We start from the raw sequence: 18,086 nt of genomic DNA, 5'->3' as shown, positions 1-18,086 counted from the left end.
GATCTAAAGGCAGAGGCGGCCTGGATTTATTTCAAGTCAAGGTTGCAGAAACTATCAGAAGCCTGCATCCCAAGAAAGGGGAAGAAAAATCAGACAGGAGTTGTAGACTAAGCTGGATGAGCAAGAATCTCAGAGGCGTGATTAAGAAAAAGCAGAAAGCCTACAAGGAGTGGAAGATGGGAGGGATCAGCAAGGAAAGCTACCTTATTGAGGTCTGAACATGTAGGGATAAAGTGAGAAAGGCCAAAAGCCATGTAGAGTTGGACCTTGCAAAGGGAATTAAAACCGATAGTAAAAGGTTCTATATAAATAAGAAGAAAACAAAGAAAGAAGAAGTGGGACCGCTAAACACAGAGGATGGAGTGGAGGTTAAGGATAATGTAGGCATGGCCCAATATCTAAACAAATACTTTGCCTCAGTCTTTAATGAAGCTAATGAGGAGCTTAGGGATAATGGTAGGATGACAAACGGCAATGAGGATATGGAGGTAGATATTACCACATCCGAGGTAGAAGCCAAACTCGAACAGCTTAATGGGACTAAATCGGGGGGCACAGGTAATCTTCATCCAAGAATATTAAAGGAACATCAAATTGCAAGCCCATTAGCAAGAATTTTTAATGGAACTGTAAACTCGGGGGTTGTACCGTATGACTAGAGAATTGCTAACATAGTTCGTATTTTTAAGAAAGGAAAAAAAAGTGATCCGAGTAACTACAGGCCTGTTAGTTTGACATCTGTAGTATGCAAGGTCTTAGAAAAAATTTTGAAGGAGAAAGTAGTTAAGGACATTGAGGTCAATGGTATTTGGGACAAAATACAACATGGTTTTACAAAAGGTAGATCATGCCAAACTAACCTGACCTCCTCCTTTGAGAAGGTAACAGTTTTTTTTAGACAAAGGAAACGCAGTGGATCTAATTTACCTCGATTTCAGTAAGGCATTTGATACAGTTCCACATGAAGAATTATTGGCTAAATTGGAAATGATGGGGATCAATATGAAAACTCAAAGGTGGATAAGGAACTGGCTAAAAGAGAGACTACAACAGGTCATAATGAAAGATGAACTGTCAGGCTAGAGCAAGGTTACTAGTGGAGTTCCTCAGGGATCAGTTTTGGGACCAATCTTACTCAATCCTTTTATTACTGACCTTGGCACAAAAAGTGGGAATGTGCTAATAAAGTTTGCGGATGACATGAAGCTGGGAGGTATTGTCAATACAAAGAGGGACCAGAATATCCTACAGGAAGATCTGGATGACCTTGTAAACTGAGTAATAGTAATAGGATGAAATTTAATAGTGAAAAGTGCAAGGTCATGCATTTAGGGATTAATAAGAATTTTTGTTATAAAAACTGGAGACGCATCACTTGGAAGTAACAGAGGAGGAGAAGACCTCGGCATATTGGTTGATCACAGGATGACTATGAGCTGCCAATGTGATATGGCTATGAAAAAAGGTAATGCGGTCTTGCGATGCATCAGGCGAGGTATTTCCAGTAGAGATAAGGAGGTGTTAGTACCGTTATACAAGGCACTGGTGAGACCTCATCTGGTGCAGTTCTGGTCTCCCATGTTTAAGAATTATGAATTCAAACTGGAACAGGTACAGAGAAGGGCTACTAGGATGATCCCAGGAATGGAAAAACTGTCTTACGCAAGGAGACTCAAAGAGCTTGGCTTGTTTAGCCTAACTGAAAGAAGGCTGAGGGGAGATTGATATATTTATAGAGAACAATCATGAGGGATAAATATAAACTGGCCATCAGGAAGTTTAGACTTGAAATTAGACTAAGTTTTCTAACCATCATCAGAGGAGTGAAGTTCTGCGGTCATGGAGCAGGTCCTCAAGGAATCAATTTTGAAGCACTTTGAGGAGAGGAAAGTGATCAGGAGCAGTAAGCGTGGATTCACCAAGGTTAAGTCATGCCTGACTACCCTTATTGAGTTCTATGAGGAGATGACTGAGTCTGTGGATGACGGGAAAGCAGTGAATGCGTTATTCCTTGACTTTAGCAAAGCTTTTGACACGGTCTCCCACAGTATTCTTGCTGGCAAGTTAAAGAAGTATGGCCTGGATGACAGAAAGCTGGCTAGATCGTCGGGCTCAACGGGTAGTGATCAATGGCTCCATGTCTAGTTGGCAGCCGGTTTCAAGCGGAGTACCCCAGGGTCGGTCCTGGGGCCGGTTTTGTTCAATATCTTCATTAATGATCTGGAGGATGGTGTGGACTGCACTCTCAGCAAGTTTGCAGATGACACTAAACTGGGAGGAGTGGTAGATACGCTGGAGGGTAGGGATAGGATACAGAGGGACCGAGACAAATTAGAGGATTGGGCCAAAAGAAACCTGATGAGGTTCAACAAGGACAAGCGCAGAGTCCTGCACTTAGGATGGAAGAATCCCATTCACTGTTACAGACATGGGACTGAATGGCTAGGAAGCAGTTCTGCAGAAAAGGATCTAGGGGTTACCATGGACGAGAAGCTAATGGCATTTTGGGCTGTATAAGTAGGGGCATTGCCAGCAGATCGAGGGATATGATCATTCCCCTCTATTCGACATTGGTGAGGCCTCATCTGGAGTACTGTGTCCAGTTTTGGGCCCCACACTACAAGAAGGATGTGAATAAATTGGAGAGACTCCAGCGGAGGGCAACAAAAATGATTAGGGGGCTGGAGCACATGATTTATGAGGAGAGGCTGAGGGAACTGGGATTGTTTAGTCTGCAGAAGAGAAGAATGAGGGAGGATTTGATAGCTGCTTTCAACTACCTGAAAGGGGGTTCCAAAGAAGATGGATCTAGACTGTTCTCAGTGGTACCAGATGACAGAACAAGGAGTAATGGTCTCAAGTTGCAGTGGGGGAGGTTTAGGTTGGATATTAGGAAAAACTTTTTCCACTAGGAGGGTGGTGAAGTACTGGAATAGGTTACCTACGGAGGTGGTGGAATCTCCTTCCTTAGAGGTTTTTAAGGTCAGGCTTGACAAAGCCCTGGTTGGGATGATTTAGTTGGGAATTGGTCCTGCTTTGAGCAGGGGGTTGGACTAGATGACCTCCTGATATTCTATGATTCCAAGGGGAGCAGTGGAGGCAAAAGACATATCTGGCTTCAAGACTAAGCTTGATAAGTTTATGGAAAGGATGGTATAATGGGATAGCCTAATTTTGGTAATTAATTGATCTTTGACTAGCAGTAAATATGCCCAATGGCCTGTGATGGGACACTAGAGAGGGTGGGATCTTAGTTACTACAGAGAATTCTTTCCTGAGTGTCGGCTGGTGAGTCTTGCCCACATGCTCAGGGTTTAGCTGATCGCCATATTTGGGGTTGGGAAGGAATTTTCCTCCAGCGCAGACTGGCAGAGGCCCTGGGGATTTTTCGCCTTCCTCTGTAGCATGGGGCACGGGGTCACTTGCTGGAGGATTCTCTGCACACCTTGAAGTCTTTAAACCACAAGTTGAGGACTTCAATAGCTCAGACATAGGTCAGGGGTTTGTTACAGGAGTGGATGGGTGAGATTCTGTGGCCTGCGTTGTGCAGGAGGTCAGACTAGAAGATCATAATGGTCCCTTCTCACCTCAAAGTCCATGAGTCTAAAAGGGAATCAATCCTAAAAGCCTGGAGATCATTCATTCTCCAGATAGCCACTAGAAAAAAATTTCAGAAATATGATAAAAGCCATGTTCTTCTGTGAGTTCCAACAATCACATTAGAAATCAGATCCAAATCCGTGCAGATTTACAAATTCGTGGAAAATATGAATTAGTCTTTTGAAAGTGTTATTTATTTATATTAGGACAATCAAACAAAATATGTCTGAATAAGTGCATGATGTGGAGAAAAGTGACAGGTATACTGACCAATGACAACCCTGAGTGAAATAAAGGAGATAGCCTCTAGGATAATAGGAATGAAACTGCAAAAAATGCACTAAATTTCCTCAATCCCAGAGATCATCTTGCTAAAGGGACGCTTTTTTCTTTCTTGTTAAAAGTTTGCATCACCATAGGAAAACATGCTGTACCCTTAGTAGAACATTCACTAAACATACCATCAACAACAAGAAGGGAAGTTCCTATGGTATTTCCAGGAGTTCTGGATACCAAAACTTGCAAGCCACATTGGAGCAAATAAGACACGGTTGTATCCTATTGTACCTTCCTGATAACATGCGGGAGGAGGAGGAAAAAAAAAATCAGCATCAACACTTATCCCACAGAATGGCACAGATCACGGAGGCTGGGCCTCTTTTCTGCCCATAAGCACAATAAGGTAAAGTATTGGAATAAGGAAAAAAATGGAAGAAACCCTTCCTTTTGTACTGTTGGAGAACTATTCTATTGACCCCAACTGAACATGGATGACAACTTCCTGACATAACAGATTCTATGAGAGAGATTTCTGAAGAGAACAGAGGAGAGGGTTGAAAACCTATGATAGAAAATGCACATTGTTTGAATCAGATTTTTTTCCTGACTCCAATTGCAGTACCTGAGGGCAGTTGTTGGTCCCTGGCAAAAACAAACCTCAAAGATGGTAGTAAGTTTTGACTACAGTACCTAGCGAAGGCATGGACTATGCAAAACAGTGAAAAGTAATAATGCACTAATCCCACAATCTAATTTTCAACAAATTAAAAGGTATCCCTTAAAATAGGGTTTGCTAACAATAATGGCTAGGTAAATAGAGAGGTTCTTAAATTCAAAGCATTCAGTGGCTGTTCTGGAACAAAGGTCAAACTGTACCTGTAAGAGATTTGTGTTGTACCCACTCAGTCTAGCTGCACTGCTGTGCCTCTATTTTCCTTGCTTCTTCATTAACTCAAACTCTCAAATACAATGTTGAATTTCACCACAAATTCCCACACTCCCAGGTTACATTATTGTTAAAACATGTATTCAGCCTTTCACCCTTTTAACTCTGCTTTTGTCCCTTCCCCAAGGCTCCATAGTCCTTACTCGTATCAGGGGCTTACAGTATTTCTCTACCAAGGTCTTATGACAGTCTGGCTCCTGTTCCAGCTCATTTTATGAAAAGAGCTCCATCAATCCCACTCTGGGCAGCTGTCCTCCTCCCATTTTCTGTAAAGAGACGTATACCAGCTTTTTCTCAATCCCTGATGTTTTTCTCTGACTGATGAAAATAGAGACTGCTTTTTATTTCCTACCTTGCTCACATGACCAGCCATATGACCTTGAGACTGTATCCCCATCATTCGTTCTGGACTATACCTCCCAGAATTCATGGCCTTAAAGGACTGAGGCCCTTGAACATGCACACTGGATTCCTACATTTAACAGACCAGTACCTGTTTGTGAACTTTTCCTCTTAAGGCAAACTCGAATGGTTATGGGTGGTCTAAAAGATTCAAAATGATTGAACCCAATCCTCTTACCCAAGGATTACTAGATCTCAAACAAAACAACATTTCATTTTACAAATCAATGTCATTTTAGGTTAGGATTATTAAAAAGGATTATTTATCTATACAAGGAGAAAAATATACGAAATGAAGAATGACGGTGCAGTGGAAGAAACTAACTCATGGTTTTTGTGTTGTACCTCATAGACTGGGTATGATGGCTGTGAAATATCTGATGTGTACACATGCATCTCTGTGCCAGAATACAAAAGTCCCCTCCCAAATTAAAGTCCTTTTCCCTCTCAGTTAAGCATGTATCTGAGGCTTGGGCATCATCTAAATTTGCACCTTGCTCAAGAGGCATTTCCTAGCTGAGAAAAGAAGTCTTTTTGCTGCTAGAACTGTCTTCTGCAGGAGTAAAAAATTCAACATAAAGACACAAATGTTCATAAAAACATGTTCTTCACTTCTTTTGCCAGCAGCATACAATAAGCTTTCTTTTTACACCATTCTGGCAGAGATAACATTTACCTTTATTTTTCCTTAGTGCCAAATTATTTTTACACCTGGGTCATGCTCTATAATAAATCAATTCTTCCTCAGATATTCTATTAGAGGTCATGTTTGTGATAAGCACTATGGATCTTATGGAGTACATCTCACTGACAGTCAGAAACATAAACTGTGTATCATTTTACTTGAGTGTTTTGATTCAGGCAGTTCTGTCCTTTTGCTCACAAAGAAGTTACCACTTTATCACAATGTGGTGGCCTATCCTGACTGAGTAGATTCACTCAACATAATTTTTAGGGAACAAGTGACTCACAAATAATCATCACTCAGAGACTGAGTCTTTATGGAGAACGAACTACGCTTTCATTACTTGTAAGTTAGCATACTGTATAAAAGCATTGTTGAAAAAGCACTCTTTAAATGTTTGTGGAAATCTGTATTGCCATTGTGTGTTTATGTTTTGTGGATGAAGGATATCTACTATTTTCCAAATATTAAATATACTTTTGAAAATTTTAGTGGAAAAAAAATCAAATGGAAAGACTATTTTCCTTGACTGCAAAAAAGAGAAAGTTACTCACCTTGCATTAACTGAGGTTCTTCGAGATGTATGTCCCTGTGGGTGCTCCACTCCAGGTGATGGTGCATCCCAGCGCCGTTGATCAGAAATCTTTGGTAGCAGTGCCTGGTCGGGACACACGTGCTCAGCTGCTGTCTCGCAGCATCGTTAGGGTCTGCCTGAGCATGCGTGTCCCGCCCCCCCTCAGTTCTTTCTTTACCATAGAGATCTCAGAGTAGTACTCCAAAGTAAAGGGGAGGAGGGTGGGTAATGGAGCACACACAGGGACACACATCTCGAAGAACCTCAGTTACTGCAAGGTGAGTAACCTTCTCTTCTTCTTCGAATGCTGTCCCTGTGGGTGCTCCACTCCAGGTGAATGTGAAGCAGCACCCACTATGGCCGGTGGGACTTTGGAGTTGCGGCAATGACGAATGTAGACAGTACTGTGTGGCCTACTATGGTGTCTGCCGTGGTATCCTGCGTGATAGCATAATGTTTGGTAAATGTGTGTTCAGATGTCCACGTGGCTGCCTTACAGATATCAGGAATAGGTACGTTATGGAGGAAGGTAATGGATCTTGACATAGCTCAAGTAGAATGAATTCTGATGCCTTCAGGTGATTGGCCATGCTGAATGCGGTAACAGGATCTGATGCAGTCAGAGATCCACTTGGAAAGGCATTGCTTAGGAGGTAGGAGCACCCTTCGATCTCTCGTTAGTGGAGACAAATAGCCGTGGAGACTTACAAAATGGTTTAGTCCTGTCTAGATAAAAGGTGATTGCTCGTCTGACGTCGAGGGTAGGTACAGCTGCTTTGTGCGGAGTCTCATGAAGTTTGGGATAGAATACAGGTAAGTATATTGGTTGGTTAAGGTGGAAGGTGGACACCACCGTAGGGAGAAATTTAGGGTGGGGTTGCAGAGTAACTTTCTCTTTAGAGAAGGTTGTGTAGGGAGGGTAGGCCATCAGGGTGCTTCTTTCTCCTACTCTCCTTGCTGATGTTATAGCAACCAAGGGTACGTCCATACTACCCGCCCGGGTCGGCGGGTAGCGATCGACTTCTCGGAGTTCGATATATCGCGTCTCATCTAGACACGATATATCGAACTCCGAATGCGCTCCCGTCGACTCCGGAACTCCACCACCGCGAACGGCGGTGGCGGAGTCGACGGGGGAGCCGCGGACTTCGATCCCGTGTTGTCAGGACGGGTAAGTAGTTCGAACTAAGGTAGTTCGAGTTCAGCTACGCTATTCGCGTAGCTGAACTTGCGTACCTTAGTTCGAACCCCTCCCCCCCAGTGTAGACCAGGCCCAAGAAAGTTACCTTTGTAGACATGTGGAGAAGAGATGAGGTAGCTAAGAGCTTGAAGGGAGGTTTCATAAGACCGCAAAGAACTAGGTTGAGATTCCAGGCAGCTGCTGATGGATAAATCTCAGGGTAGAGATTTTGCAGGCCCGTGAGAAAGCGTTTTATGGTGGGGAGGGCAAAGAGTGAATATCCGTCCAGCAAATCATGGAAGGTGGGGAGGGCTGCAAGATATACTCTGATGGAGCTGAGCGAGAGCCTGTCCTGTTTTAGTTTCAAAAGGTAGTCTAGGACGTTAAGGAGAGTCACGGTATGGGGTGTCAAGTGTTTATGGGAACACCACATGGAGAAGCATTTCCACTTCTGCAGGTAAATCTTACGAGTGGAGTCTTTTCTACTATGCAGGACTTGCTCACAACAAGCTAATTCGTGGGTCTAGAACCTTGAAGGAACCACGCCATCAGGTGGAGTCTCTGGAGCTGCAGATGAAGAAGCTGGCCGTCGTCCTGAGAAAGCAGATCTAGTCTGTTGGGGAGAGTCCGTGGAGGACAGATGGACATGTGGAGCAGGTAAGGATACCATGTCTGTCTCAGCCAAACTGGGGCAATAAGTATGACCCAGGCTTTGTCGTCTCTGATCCTGCATAGAACCCAGTGTATCAGAGGGATCGGTGCAAAGCAGTATATGAGAGAGTTGTTCCATGGGATGAGGAACGTGTCTCCTAGGGATGCAGTCCCAAATCTCGCTCTGGAGCAAACTAGGTGGCATTTGCGATTCTGGGTTGTGGCAAAGAGGTCTATCGACAGGGTGCCCCAGTGGGAGAACAGCTGTTGTCGTATCATGGGATGTAATTCCCATTCATGTTCTTTGCACAAGTGTCTGCTGAGTGTGTCAGCAGTAGTGTTGTGACATCCGGGTAGGTATGAAGTGGTAATTTCTATGTGGTGTTGTATGCACCAATTCCATAACTGGATGGCCTCCATGCATAGGGAGTGCAATGTGCTCCCCCCATCTGTTGATGTAAAACATACATGCTATATTGTCTGTTAGGACCCTGATAGATTTGTTCTTTATGGAGGGGGAGAAAGTGAAGGCAGGCTTGTCTCACTGCTCTGAGCTCTAGGAGATTTATGTGCGGACGCGTCTCTGGCAGGGACCAGCAGCCCTGTGCCGCGTGTCCCCCACAGGTGCACTCTCCAACCGATCAGGGAAGCGTCCATGGTGAGCATGAGCGCCAGGGAGCATTGCTGGAAGGGAATGCCCATGCAAAGGTTCTCTGGTCTTGTCCACCATTGTAGGGAAGCTAGTACGTTCGCTGGAGGAGTTAGCATCATGCAAAAGCTGTGTCTGCTGGGTTTGTAGTTGGAGTTGAGCCAACCCTGAAGACATCTCATGTACAGCCTGGCGTACTTGACCACGAAGGTGGTGGCTGCCATGTGGCCAAGGAGCTGTAGGCAAATTGTTGCCTGTGTCCTGGGACAAACGGAGAGTGTGTATATGATATGTGTAACAGTGAGGAATCTGTTGTGCGGGAGTGATGCTCTGGTTTGGACTGAGACCAGGTGAGCGCCGATTAATTCAATCTGCTGTGTAGTTGTCAGGGTGGATTTTTGGAAGTTCATTTGCAGACCTAAGCTGTGGAAGAGGGCGAAATGGGTAGCTCGTAATGTCTCATCGTATGAATTGCCTTTGATGAGGCAATCATTTAGGTAGGGGGAAGTATGATCCCATGTCTGTGGAGGAGGGCCACGACTACGGCTAGGGTCTTGGAGAATACTCTTGGTGCTGTGGAGAGTCAGAAAGGGAGTACCCTGTATTGAAAATGGTCGTGTCCAAGTGTGAATCGCAGGAAGCGTCTGTGGGCTGGCTATGTGAAAAGTAGGTCGAGGGCTGTGAACCAGTCCCCTTGTTCCAGCGCGGGTATTATTGTGCCAGGTGTGACCATCTTGAATTTCTGTACACGTATAAATTTGTTCAATCAGCGTAGGTCTAGTATAGGCCTCCATCCCCAGCTCTTCTTTTGGGTCAGAAAGTAGTGGGAGTACAACTCTTTTCCTCAATGTTGTGTCGGCACAGGTTCCACTGTCCCTAGCTGTAGAAGATGAGCCACTTCTATGCGAAGTAGGTGCTCATGAGAGGGGTCCCTGAGGAGGGACAGGAATGGGGACAGGGTAGGATATAAAAGGGATGGAGTAACCGGACTGAACTATTTCCAGGACAGAAGGGGCCTGTGTGATCTGCTGCCAAGTATGGTGGAAAACCTGGAGATGGTGGCCAAATGGGCAAATAGGCGGTGGAGTCAAGGGGTGGTCGTGCAGACCCTCAACCAACGCTTCAAAATTGTTGTTTGTTTCCTGATGGGTGGGAGGTAGCTGGTTGCACTTTGGTTTTGTCTGCGACAAGGAGGTCTAGCGCGATTCCTGGCTATATCGTATGGTCTGGGCCAGGGCTGGTTATAGTGTTGTGTGTGTGGCCTCTGATACGGTTGACACCGTTGTCTCCTGGGAAGGGATGGGTAAATGCCCAGGGTGTGCAGGGTTGCTCTAGAGTCTTTCATAGCGTGAAGGACTTTGTTGGTTTTTTTGGAAAAAAAGCTTATCTTTATCAAAGGGGAGGTCCTCCACTTTGGTCTGCAGGTCTTTGGGGATACCAGATGCAGATAGTCAGGAAGATCTGCGCATAACCTCCGCTGTGGCGGTAGTCCGGGCTGCTGTGTCTGCCATGTCTAGAGATGCTTGTAGGGCCATTCTGGAGAGCAACTGGACAAGGACTGACAAAGTCTGCTCTCCTGTCCTCCGGGATATGGGAGGTAAAATCGAAGAGTTTATTGTAATTGTCGAAGTTGTAGCTTGCAAGTAGAGCGGAATAGTTTGCAATTCTGAATTGCAGAGTGGAAGAGGTATAGACCTTGCGGCCCAAGAAGTCAAGGTGTTTGAGGTCCTTGTTTTGCGGGGTGGGCCGGCAGTGTGGCTGTTTCTTCCTGTGTGTCGCTGCATCCACTACAAGAGAATTCAGTTGTGGATGGGAAAATCAGAAGTCTACGTCGTTAGCAGGAACATAATATTTACCGTCAGCCTTTTTGCAAGTTGGTGGGATAGAGGCTGGGGTCTGCCAAAGGGTGTCAGCTGGTTCTAGGAGTGCTTCATTTATGGGGAGTGCGATCTTTGAGGGAGCACAGGTTTGGAGGATATTGAGGAGTCTGTGTTGTCTCTCCTGGACCTCCTCTAAAGGGAAGTCCTGGCTGAGGGCCACCCTCTTGAAAAGTTCTTGGAATTGTTTAAAGTCGTCCACATTCTGTGGAGGCGGAGGCATGAGGGCTCCGTCTGGAGCTGATGGAGAGTTAGGAGTTGGTGAATCAGGGTATGAATCAGCTGGAGATAGAGGTGCAGAAGAAGCTTGTGGTCTGGTGGAAGAAGCATGAGGACGAGTGGCAGCAGGAGCTAGCCAAGGGTACCACTGAGGCCAAGGCATGGGATAAGTGAAGTTAGGTGCCGCCCATGGGGGACGAATTAGGGAAACTGAGGCTGGTGGTTGTGAGCTGTGACCTGAGGTGCAAAAGTTTCCGATGGAGGAGGAGAGGCAGGTAGGGAGAACTCCTGCTGCTGCTGCATATCAGGCTCACTATCAGGGAAGGTAGCCAGGTCAGGTGGGGAGAACGGCTGGTCAAAGAGCGAGCACTGTGTGTCAAGGAGTGGAGAATCAGGCTGAAGGGCCACTGAGATGTCATACTGACTTCAGAATTGCTGCTGCTGTTCCCTGGGCTGTGATCCTGCGGAGAGTGATCTGTGCTCAGAAGCGTGCACTGACTTCTGTTTTGCCTTCCCCGGTGCCAGGGGCCGTTTGTAGGCATCCTGCGGGAGGTCGGCTGCTGCTGCTGGAGTGGCAGACAGGCTCAGTGCCAACTTTTTTGTCGGTACCGGGGCAGAATGCGTTGTTGGCACCAGGTCTATTTTTGATGCCATGGGGACTGGTGCCAAGGAGACCTTCTCAGTATGGGAAGTTGGGTCCCTGCCTCTGCGCTCCGCGGGAGCTGTGGCTGAGGTGCTGGGATGGTCGGAGGCACCTGCCTTCAGCGCTGTCAGCACTGAGGGTAAGGATCTCGCAGGAGACCCTTTTCCCTTTTGAAAGCCTCTGGACGGAGACAATTGGGCTTCCTGCCTCTTCGCATGAGAGGGTGAAGCCGTGCTCCCGATAGGTTCAGATCTGGCCGGGGAGCGTGAGGGAGAGGGTTTGCTATTGCCCGTCTCCATGAACGGCTGTAGGGATTTCTCCATCAGGAGCATTTTCAGCCACAGGTCCCTGTCACAAAGAGCCCTGGTTTTGAGGCTGGTACAATGGATAAACTTGGCAGGGATGTGTGTCTCGCCGAGGCACTTCACACAGCATGTGTCCCCGTCAGACCATGATATAGAGTCTTGACAGGTGTAGTAAGAGGAGACCCTGAGATATAAACCTTGGTATCAGAGGCCCGGTATGAGGCCTAAGGCCTGAACTAAAGTAATGGTCAAGACTTTGCTAACATAAAGCAAAGTTAAGCTGTGAGCCAGAGGCAGGCCCTGCTCACAGAAGCTGGCAAGGAAAGGGCTGATGCTGCAAGAAGATACGTACCTAAAAGGTACTGAACACTAGATATCAGAACATTCACATACTTGTACATTCCACACAAATAACAAGGAACAGGCTGACCCATCCCAATGACAGGGCCAAAAGAGTAATATGGTGGATAGAGTTGTTTTGTTCAAACCAACATGTACAAGGTGAGAGGCGGCACCTTACTACGTAGAGGGGTTGTACCTTGCTACGTAGAAGGGTTGCACCTCAATACGTCAGGAGTGATGTGTAACTTGTTTGTACCTGTGTATAAGAATGCATCCCTGGGGCGGTGTCTTTGTCCAGCCGAGGAGGCAGTGGAAAGTCCCGCCACTGACTGAGCTGAGTCCATTGTCAAGGAGCACATATGTACTGGCTAGCTGTATCTTAGCAGCACCTTGGACTACGTATGCCAGGGAGCTGGAGATTGTGCTTTTCTTCGACAATAAACCTGGCCGACGTGCCTTCGTACCTTACTAGAGTCTGTGGTCATTGGGGGTTCTCTTGGGGTCTGCTGTGTCAGCTATCTGCGCAGAGCTGGGGCAGCACACAGAGGGAACACATGCACGCAGCCGATTGATCTCAACATTGAACAGAGCAGAGCACCACACCGGTAGCATCTGACAACACTGGTGACCCTGACCACTGACCTGGTGAGTAAGCGAACCTGCCGTGTAGGAATCGCGATCTAACATGGCAGAAAACCTCGAGCTAGAGAACCCCCTGATCCCCTCCCTAATGATCCTCACGGAGTTTAATAACTCTTGGACCCACTGCATTGCCAGTAAAGGGGGTCCATATGAATTTAAAAAAGAGAGTGGGGAAACATGGACTGGCATATGTAGAGCAATGGTAGAAACCGAGGCTTTGAGAAATAGTAATAAAAGTAAAAAAGCAAGAATTTTGCAACTTATGTCTATGGCAGTAAGATGGCTTAAACAGCATGCTGGCCAAACAAGTAACAGAAAAAATAGGAGAAGTAGAAGAGGCAACCTGGGCAGTTGAGCACTGGAAAGCCCAAGCTCTTTTAGCAGGGCAACAGGCAGTCCAGACGCATGATATGCTCGAGCAAGTAAAGCAGGAAAATAAAAAAATTGGAAACAGCTGTAGAAAACCTGCAGAAGCAAAAGGTGCCGTCCCTTGGTGTTCAACGTGCCTCAGGTGCTATTACGATGCCTGAGGAATGGGGACAGAAATGGAAACAGGTGGCTCTTGCCAAATTAAAAGATGGAACATGGGACAGTTGGGATGGGTGTTGCAATGGGGACATATGGAATGACCCTGTTAAACCATCCTGTCGTGACCCATGGGCAGGGGCTACCGCACCGCAACCGCCGCCTTATGATGTGAGCCAGGTTTTGGGTAAGCCCTCCCCAAAACCTATATCAATTCCAGTAAAAATAGGAGAAATGGGTGAAAATGGGACAGAAAGCCCCACTGAAAATCCTATTCCCCACTTTACCCTCGATGCCACCCCGCATACAAATAGCCCCGCTGAACTAAAGTTACGGGATGAAGTGGAAACTGCAACAAAAAAATTAACGGATCGTTTAAGGGAGCAATGGCTCCGCCGTAATTATGCAGAAAGGGAAAGGAATCAGGAACACAAAAGTACATATACCCCTCATCCACCACGTGTGAGCAGCTTAACGCTTTAAAGATTAATGAACTAACTGCATTAGCCGGAGCTGTTGGACCTCCCCCCTCTGAAAATTTTAATGAGTTTATGGCATGGCTCCATAAAGGCTCGCAGTTACTCAGAGCGGTAGGAATTGACATGTTGCAGGAACCAATTTTGGTGCAAACCCTTTTGGGACCCCTGAACTGTCATACTCTCGGTTTTGATGATGATGTGGCACAAATGCTTAAACGCGTGGCTCAGAAGCACTTTAAGTTATCCAGTGAGTTAGCAGCCCTTAAAGGAATTGCAAGATTGCCAGGGGAAGCTCTGGCAAAGCTGGCAGACAGGATTCAAACTTATACTAGATTAACAGCAGGGTTTGCTAACTTGGAGGATTTGAAGCAGCTTGTTCTGGAGGCACTGCCTCCTGGTGTGTTAGACTGGATGAATGCTTGGTGCGAGAATGGAGGTAAAGAGGTACCTTGGGACGAATGGATTGCAAAGGTAGAGACACCAGTTAAGCAACAGGAAGGAACTCCTGTTAATGAACTGCGAACTCAGTTAGGACAATGAAAAACAGAGGGTCCTGGATACTCTCCCCGTGGTCGTGGCCGGGGTTGGAGAGGTCGTGGACTGAATAGAGGTAGAGGAGGTGATAGAGAAAGTGCGTGGGTACCTACTGGAGTGTTAAAACAGGACAACTTAAACCTTAAAGGAAAAATTGAGAGGCTGCAGGCGCAGCTACAGGCGTGTATAATTGGCAGGGAGTCTCAACAGGAGAAAGTTAAAACAGTGACGAAGGTAGCAAGGGCGACGGTCCTGACATTAGGATTGAACGACCCAATCGCTACTGATTCAGTGGCATAGGACAGCCCTACCCACGACTCGGAATGCATTTTCCAGCAACCCATGACAGTAAATGTCTGGGGGTGCCCCCATTTAAGCATTCGAGTCGGGGAGGGGCTAGTAGATTTCTTAAATCCTGAAGACCTGGCATTTTTGCACTAGGAATGCCAGGGGAGTTTCTCAACGGGAGACAACCTTGAGGGATTTTTTTTTTTAAACTAACTATTTTAAAGGAAGGGAAATAACTGGGATGTTACTAACTAACTATTTCTATGTCTTTGTACTTGTTTCCTTCAGAGACCAGGGAAGAGGATCAGCATTGCCCTGAGTCCTGTCTTCAGCCGAGGATGGTTAAGAAGGAACTAAGGGGGGTGCGGGATGAGCGCGCTCATGCAGACTCTAACGAGACAGCAGCTGAGAGCGTGAGTCCAGATCAGGCATTGTTACTGATGATCTCCAATCAACTGCACCAGGATGCACCATCACCTGGAGTGGAGCACCCACAGGGCCAGCACTCGAAGAAGAACCTGACCCACATTTGAATACCTTCTCTTACCCCACTTATGGGTTTCAAAAGTAGGGACTAGTGATTTGTAGCTGATTTGTAGCTGGTGTGGTGTCTCTACCATTCATGCTCTTACATGGCAGATGTAAATTTCAGCAAGTTTTATTTATTATTACTCCTATGCAGAAAATCAAAAGCTAAGCAAATTAAATCCAAGCATAAACAACCAATCTACATCACAAAAGGCAAGCATTATAGAAAAATTCTTGATGAAGTAATCTGCCAATTATCAAAAAGGAAAGGAAGACTGAAGGAAGCAGACTAAATATTAAAAATATTAAATTAGATAAAAACGTGACAATAGTGAATGAAGAATTCTCTGTATTAAATAAAAAAAATAAAGTGAATATACTTTGAAAATATTTTTATAAAGCCTATGTGATAAATGAAGAATGTTCTACCCATCCAGTAGAAAGCGTAGACTAAAGAATATACATAAACTTTCAAAAACATGGAAAATGACTCCAGCTTTTAGGTTTCTTTTCACACATTTATGCAGTTTCCATTATAACCCCCCCCACAAACAAAATAAATATTTTGTTGCAACCGGCGCTTAACCGCTCCTGTTTTTCACCAAAATTCTCCACTATACTGCACAATGTACTGTTAGTATAAATCACCATAATATCCAAGAACGCAACAAATTATAAAGTTTCCATTAAACATCTGTCTCTCTCCTCCCTTCTACTAGTAGAGAGGTTATCTATGGTTATGTTATTCTCTCTGACTTGGGTAAAAACCTCATGAATTTTTGACTCACTGGAAATAGAGACTTCAAAAAGTATCTTCTGAATGCAGTAATTATTAATTGCAAAGACACACAGCAAAATAAAAACAACCAGAGAGGCAAATCCAAACACACGCACACACAAAAAACTTGCTTTTACATACCTAATTGCTGTAAGACAGTTGCCTTTACTTGTACAGGAAGGTTTTCGGTCTGCAAAAGTTGTTCATAAGCTTCCTTTGCAGAGTGATACTTTCTCTGCAAGAGTAGGAAGAGGCAAAAAGGAAATTGATTATTCATAAAACTTATATCCTACCACCAATAGTAACTGTTACACAGCACTGACAGCACACACATGCATTCCCAGAAAATCTACAACAAAATTTCTTGTATACAGTGCAACAAAAGCTTTAATGATGGAGATACATAGTGCAGTGGAAAAACCTGTCTGAAGATATAATAGTTGGTATAAAGTCAACACATAAAACAGTATAATGAAGAGGAAAATTTTGCTAAAGAGTGGTTTAGCCAGGTTTCCTACATATGCATCATGCCATTCATATTCAAACCAATGGTCACTGCAACATCAAAATGGGTTTTCTTAAATTTGGCTCTACATTCCTATACTGTTTTAGTCAGGGTGTACACTGAGCTCATTACTATCATAACAGAGTGCAGTTAATAAACTTGTAAATTCCTCCCACAAACTACAAAACAGAAACAAACAGAAACGAAGACCCTGCTTACACTTAAAAATAAGATAGGCCTAGCTACTTCACCCAGGGCTGTGAAAAATACTGCACCCTGAGCACTGAAGTTATCTGAACCTAACCCCCTGTCAAGATGCAGTGAGGTCAACAGAATTCTTTCGTCAACATAGCTGTCGCCTCTTGCAGAGATGGATTAACCGCATCAGTGGAAAAAACCCTTCCACTGATGTAGAAAGCATCTGCACTATGGCGTTACACCTGCACCGCTGTAATTGTGCTGCTGTAGTGCAGCCATGCTCTAATGTTGGTGGCTGAGGCAGTTTGTAGATGATGCAAAAAAGTCAATATTTTAAAATCTATTTTTCTATAACTTATGGCTGTAGGTAGCATTCGATGTTTATTACCCAATAGTAAGATGATTTCAGTCATACTGGGAGCTATGGTTTTCAAATATACACAGCCATTAAAAGGTACTGGAAAAGACGGTTACTCACCGTAGTAACTGTTGTTCTTCGAGATGTGTTGCTCGTATCCATTCCAGTTAGATGTGCGCGCCGCGCGTGCACGGCATCTCAGAACTTTTTTACCCTAGCAACTCCGGCGGGCCGGCTGGCGCCCCCTGGAGTGGCGCCGCTATGGCGCGTGTTATATACCCCAGCCGGCCCGTCCACTCCTCAGTTCCTTCTTGCCGGCTACTCCGACAGTGGGGAAGGAGGGCGGGTCTGGAATGGATAGGAGCAACACATCTCGAAGAACAACAGTTACTACGGTGAGTAACCGTCTTTTCTTCTTCGAGTGATTGCTCGAGATGACGAACGGTACCGGGACTCCGACCGGCGGCGGGATGGCGACCGGTACCGGGACAGCGAACGGTGCCGAGATCGAGAATGGCGAGAAGGCGACCTTCATCGGGACCGGGAGTGTCGCTTGTGCCGGCGGTCCGCGGAGGGCGGCCGGATCATCATCGCCGGCTTTCCGACGGACGCGACAGCCCGCACCGGCGGTGCCGGGGGCTCGGTGCCTCTACGACCTGTATCAGCTCACGCGCCGCAGAGAATGTCTCCGGCGTCGACGGCAGTCGTGGCTCAACCGCGGACGGTGCCGGGGAGCGTGGCGGTGCCGGACTCGACGGCCCTTGCAGCGCCGGAGTCAACGGCCCGGTGCCTGCCTGGAGGGTAGTGGAGGACAGAGCACTCCACAGTTCCAACTGGCCGTCACGGGCGGTAAGAAGGAACTGAGGAGCGGACGGGCCGGCTGGGGTATATAACACGCG

At 45.9% G+C, this 18,086-nt stretch overlaps 1 protein-coding gene across 10 annotated transcripts in view; it reads right to left on the bottom strand.

Annotated features, from left to right (window-relative positions):
* KDM6A (lysine demethylase 6A) overlaps positions 1 to 18,086 on the bottom strand; it is a 288,340-nt gene that overhangs the window by 75,741 nt on the left and 194,513 nt on the right. For all 10 annotated transcript variants that reach the window (XR_005598273.1, XM_039538040.1, XM_039538068.1 and 7 more), the window contains one exon: positions 16,268 to 16,361. Coding sequence is in view for 9 of the 10 variants with exons in the window: in XM_039538040.1 (XP_039393974.1) it covers positions 16,268 to 16,361 (94 nt within the window). In the remaining variant the exon portion in view is untranslated. The remainder of the gene's footprint in view (positions 1 to 16,267; positions 16,362 to 18,086) is intronic.

The sequence above is a fragment of the Mauremys reevesii genome, linkage group 1 (assembly GCF_016161935.1).
Source record: "Mauremys reevesii isolate NIE-2019 linkage group 1, ASM1616193v1, whole genome shotgun sequence".
NCBI lineage: Eukaryota > Metazoa > Chordata > Testudines > Geoemydidae > Mauremys > Mauremys reevesii.
Note: the sequence above shows the minus strand (reverse complement) of the source record. Positions and strands in the feature narration are given on the sequence as shown.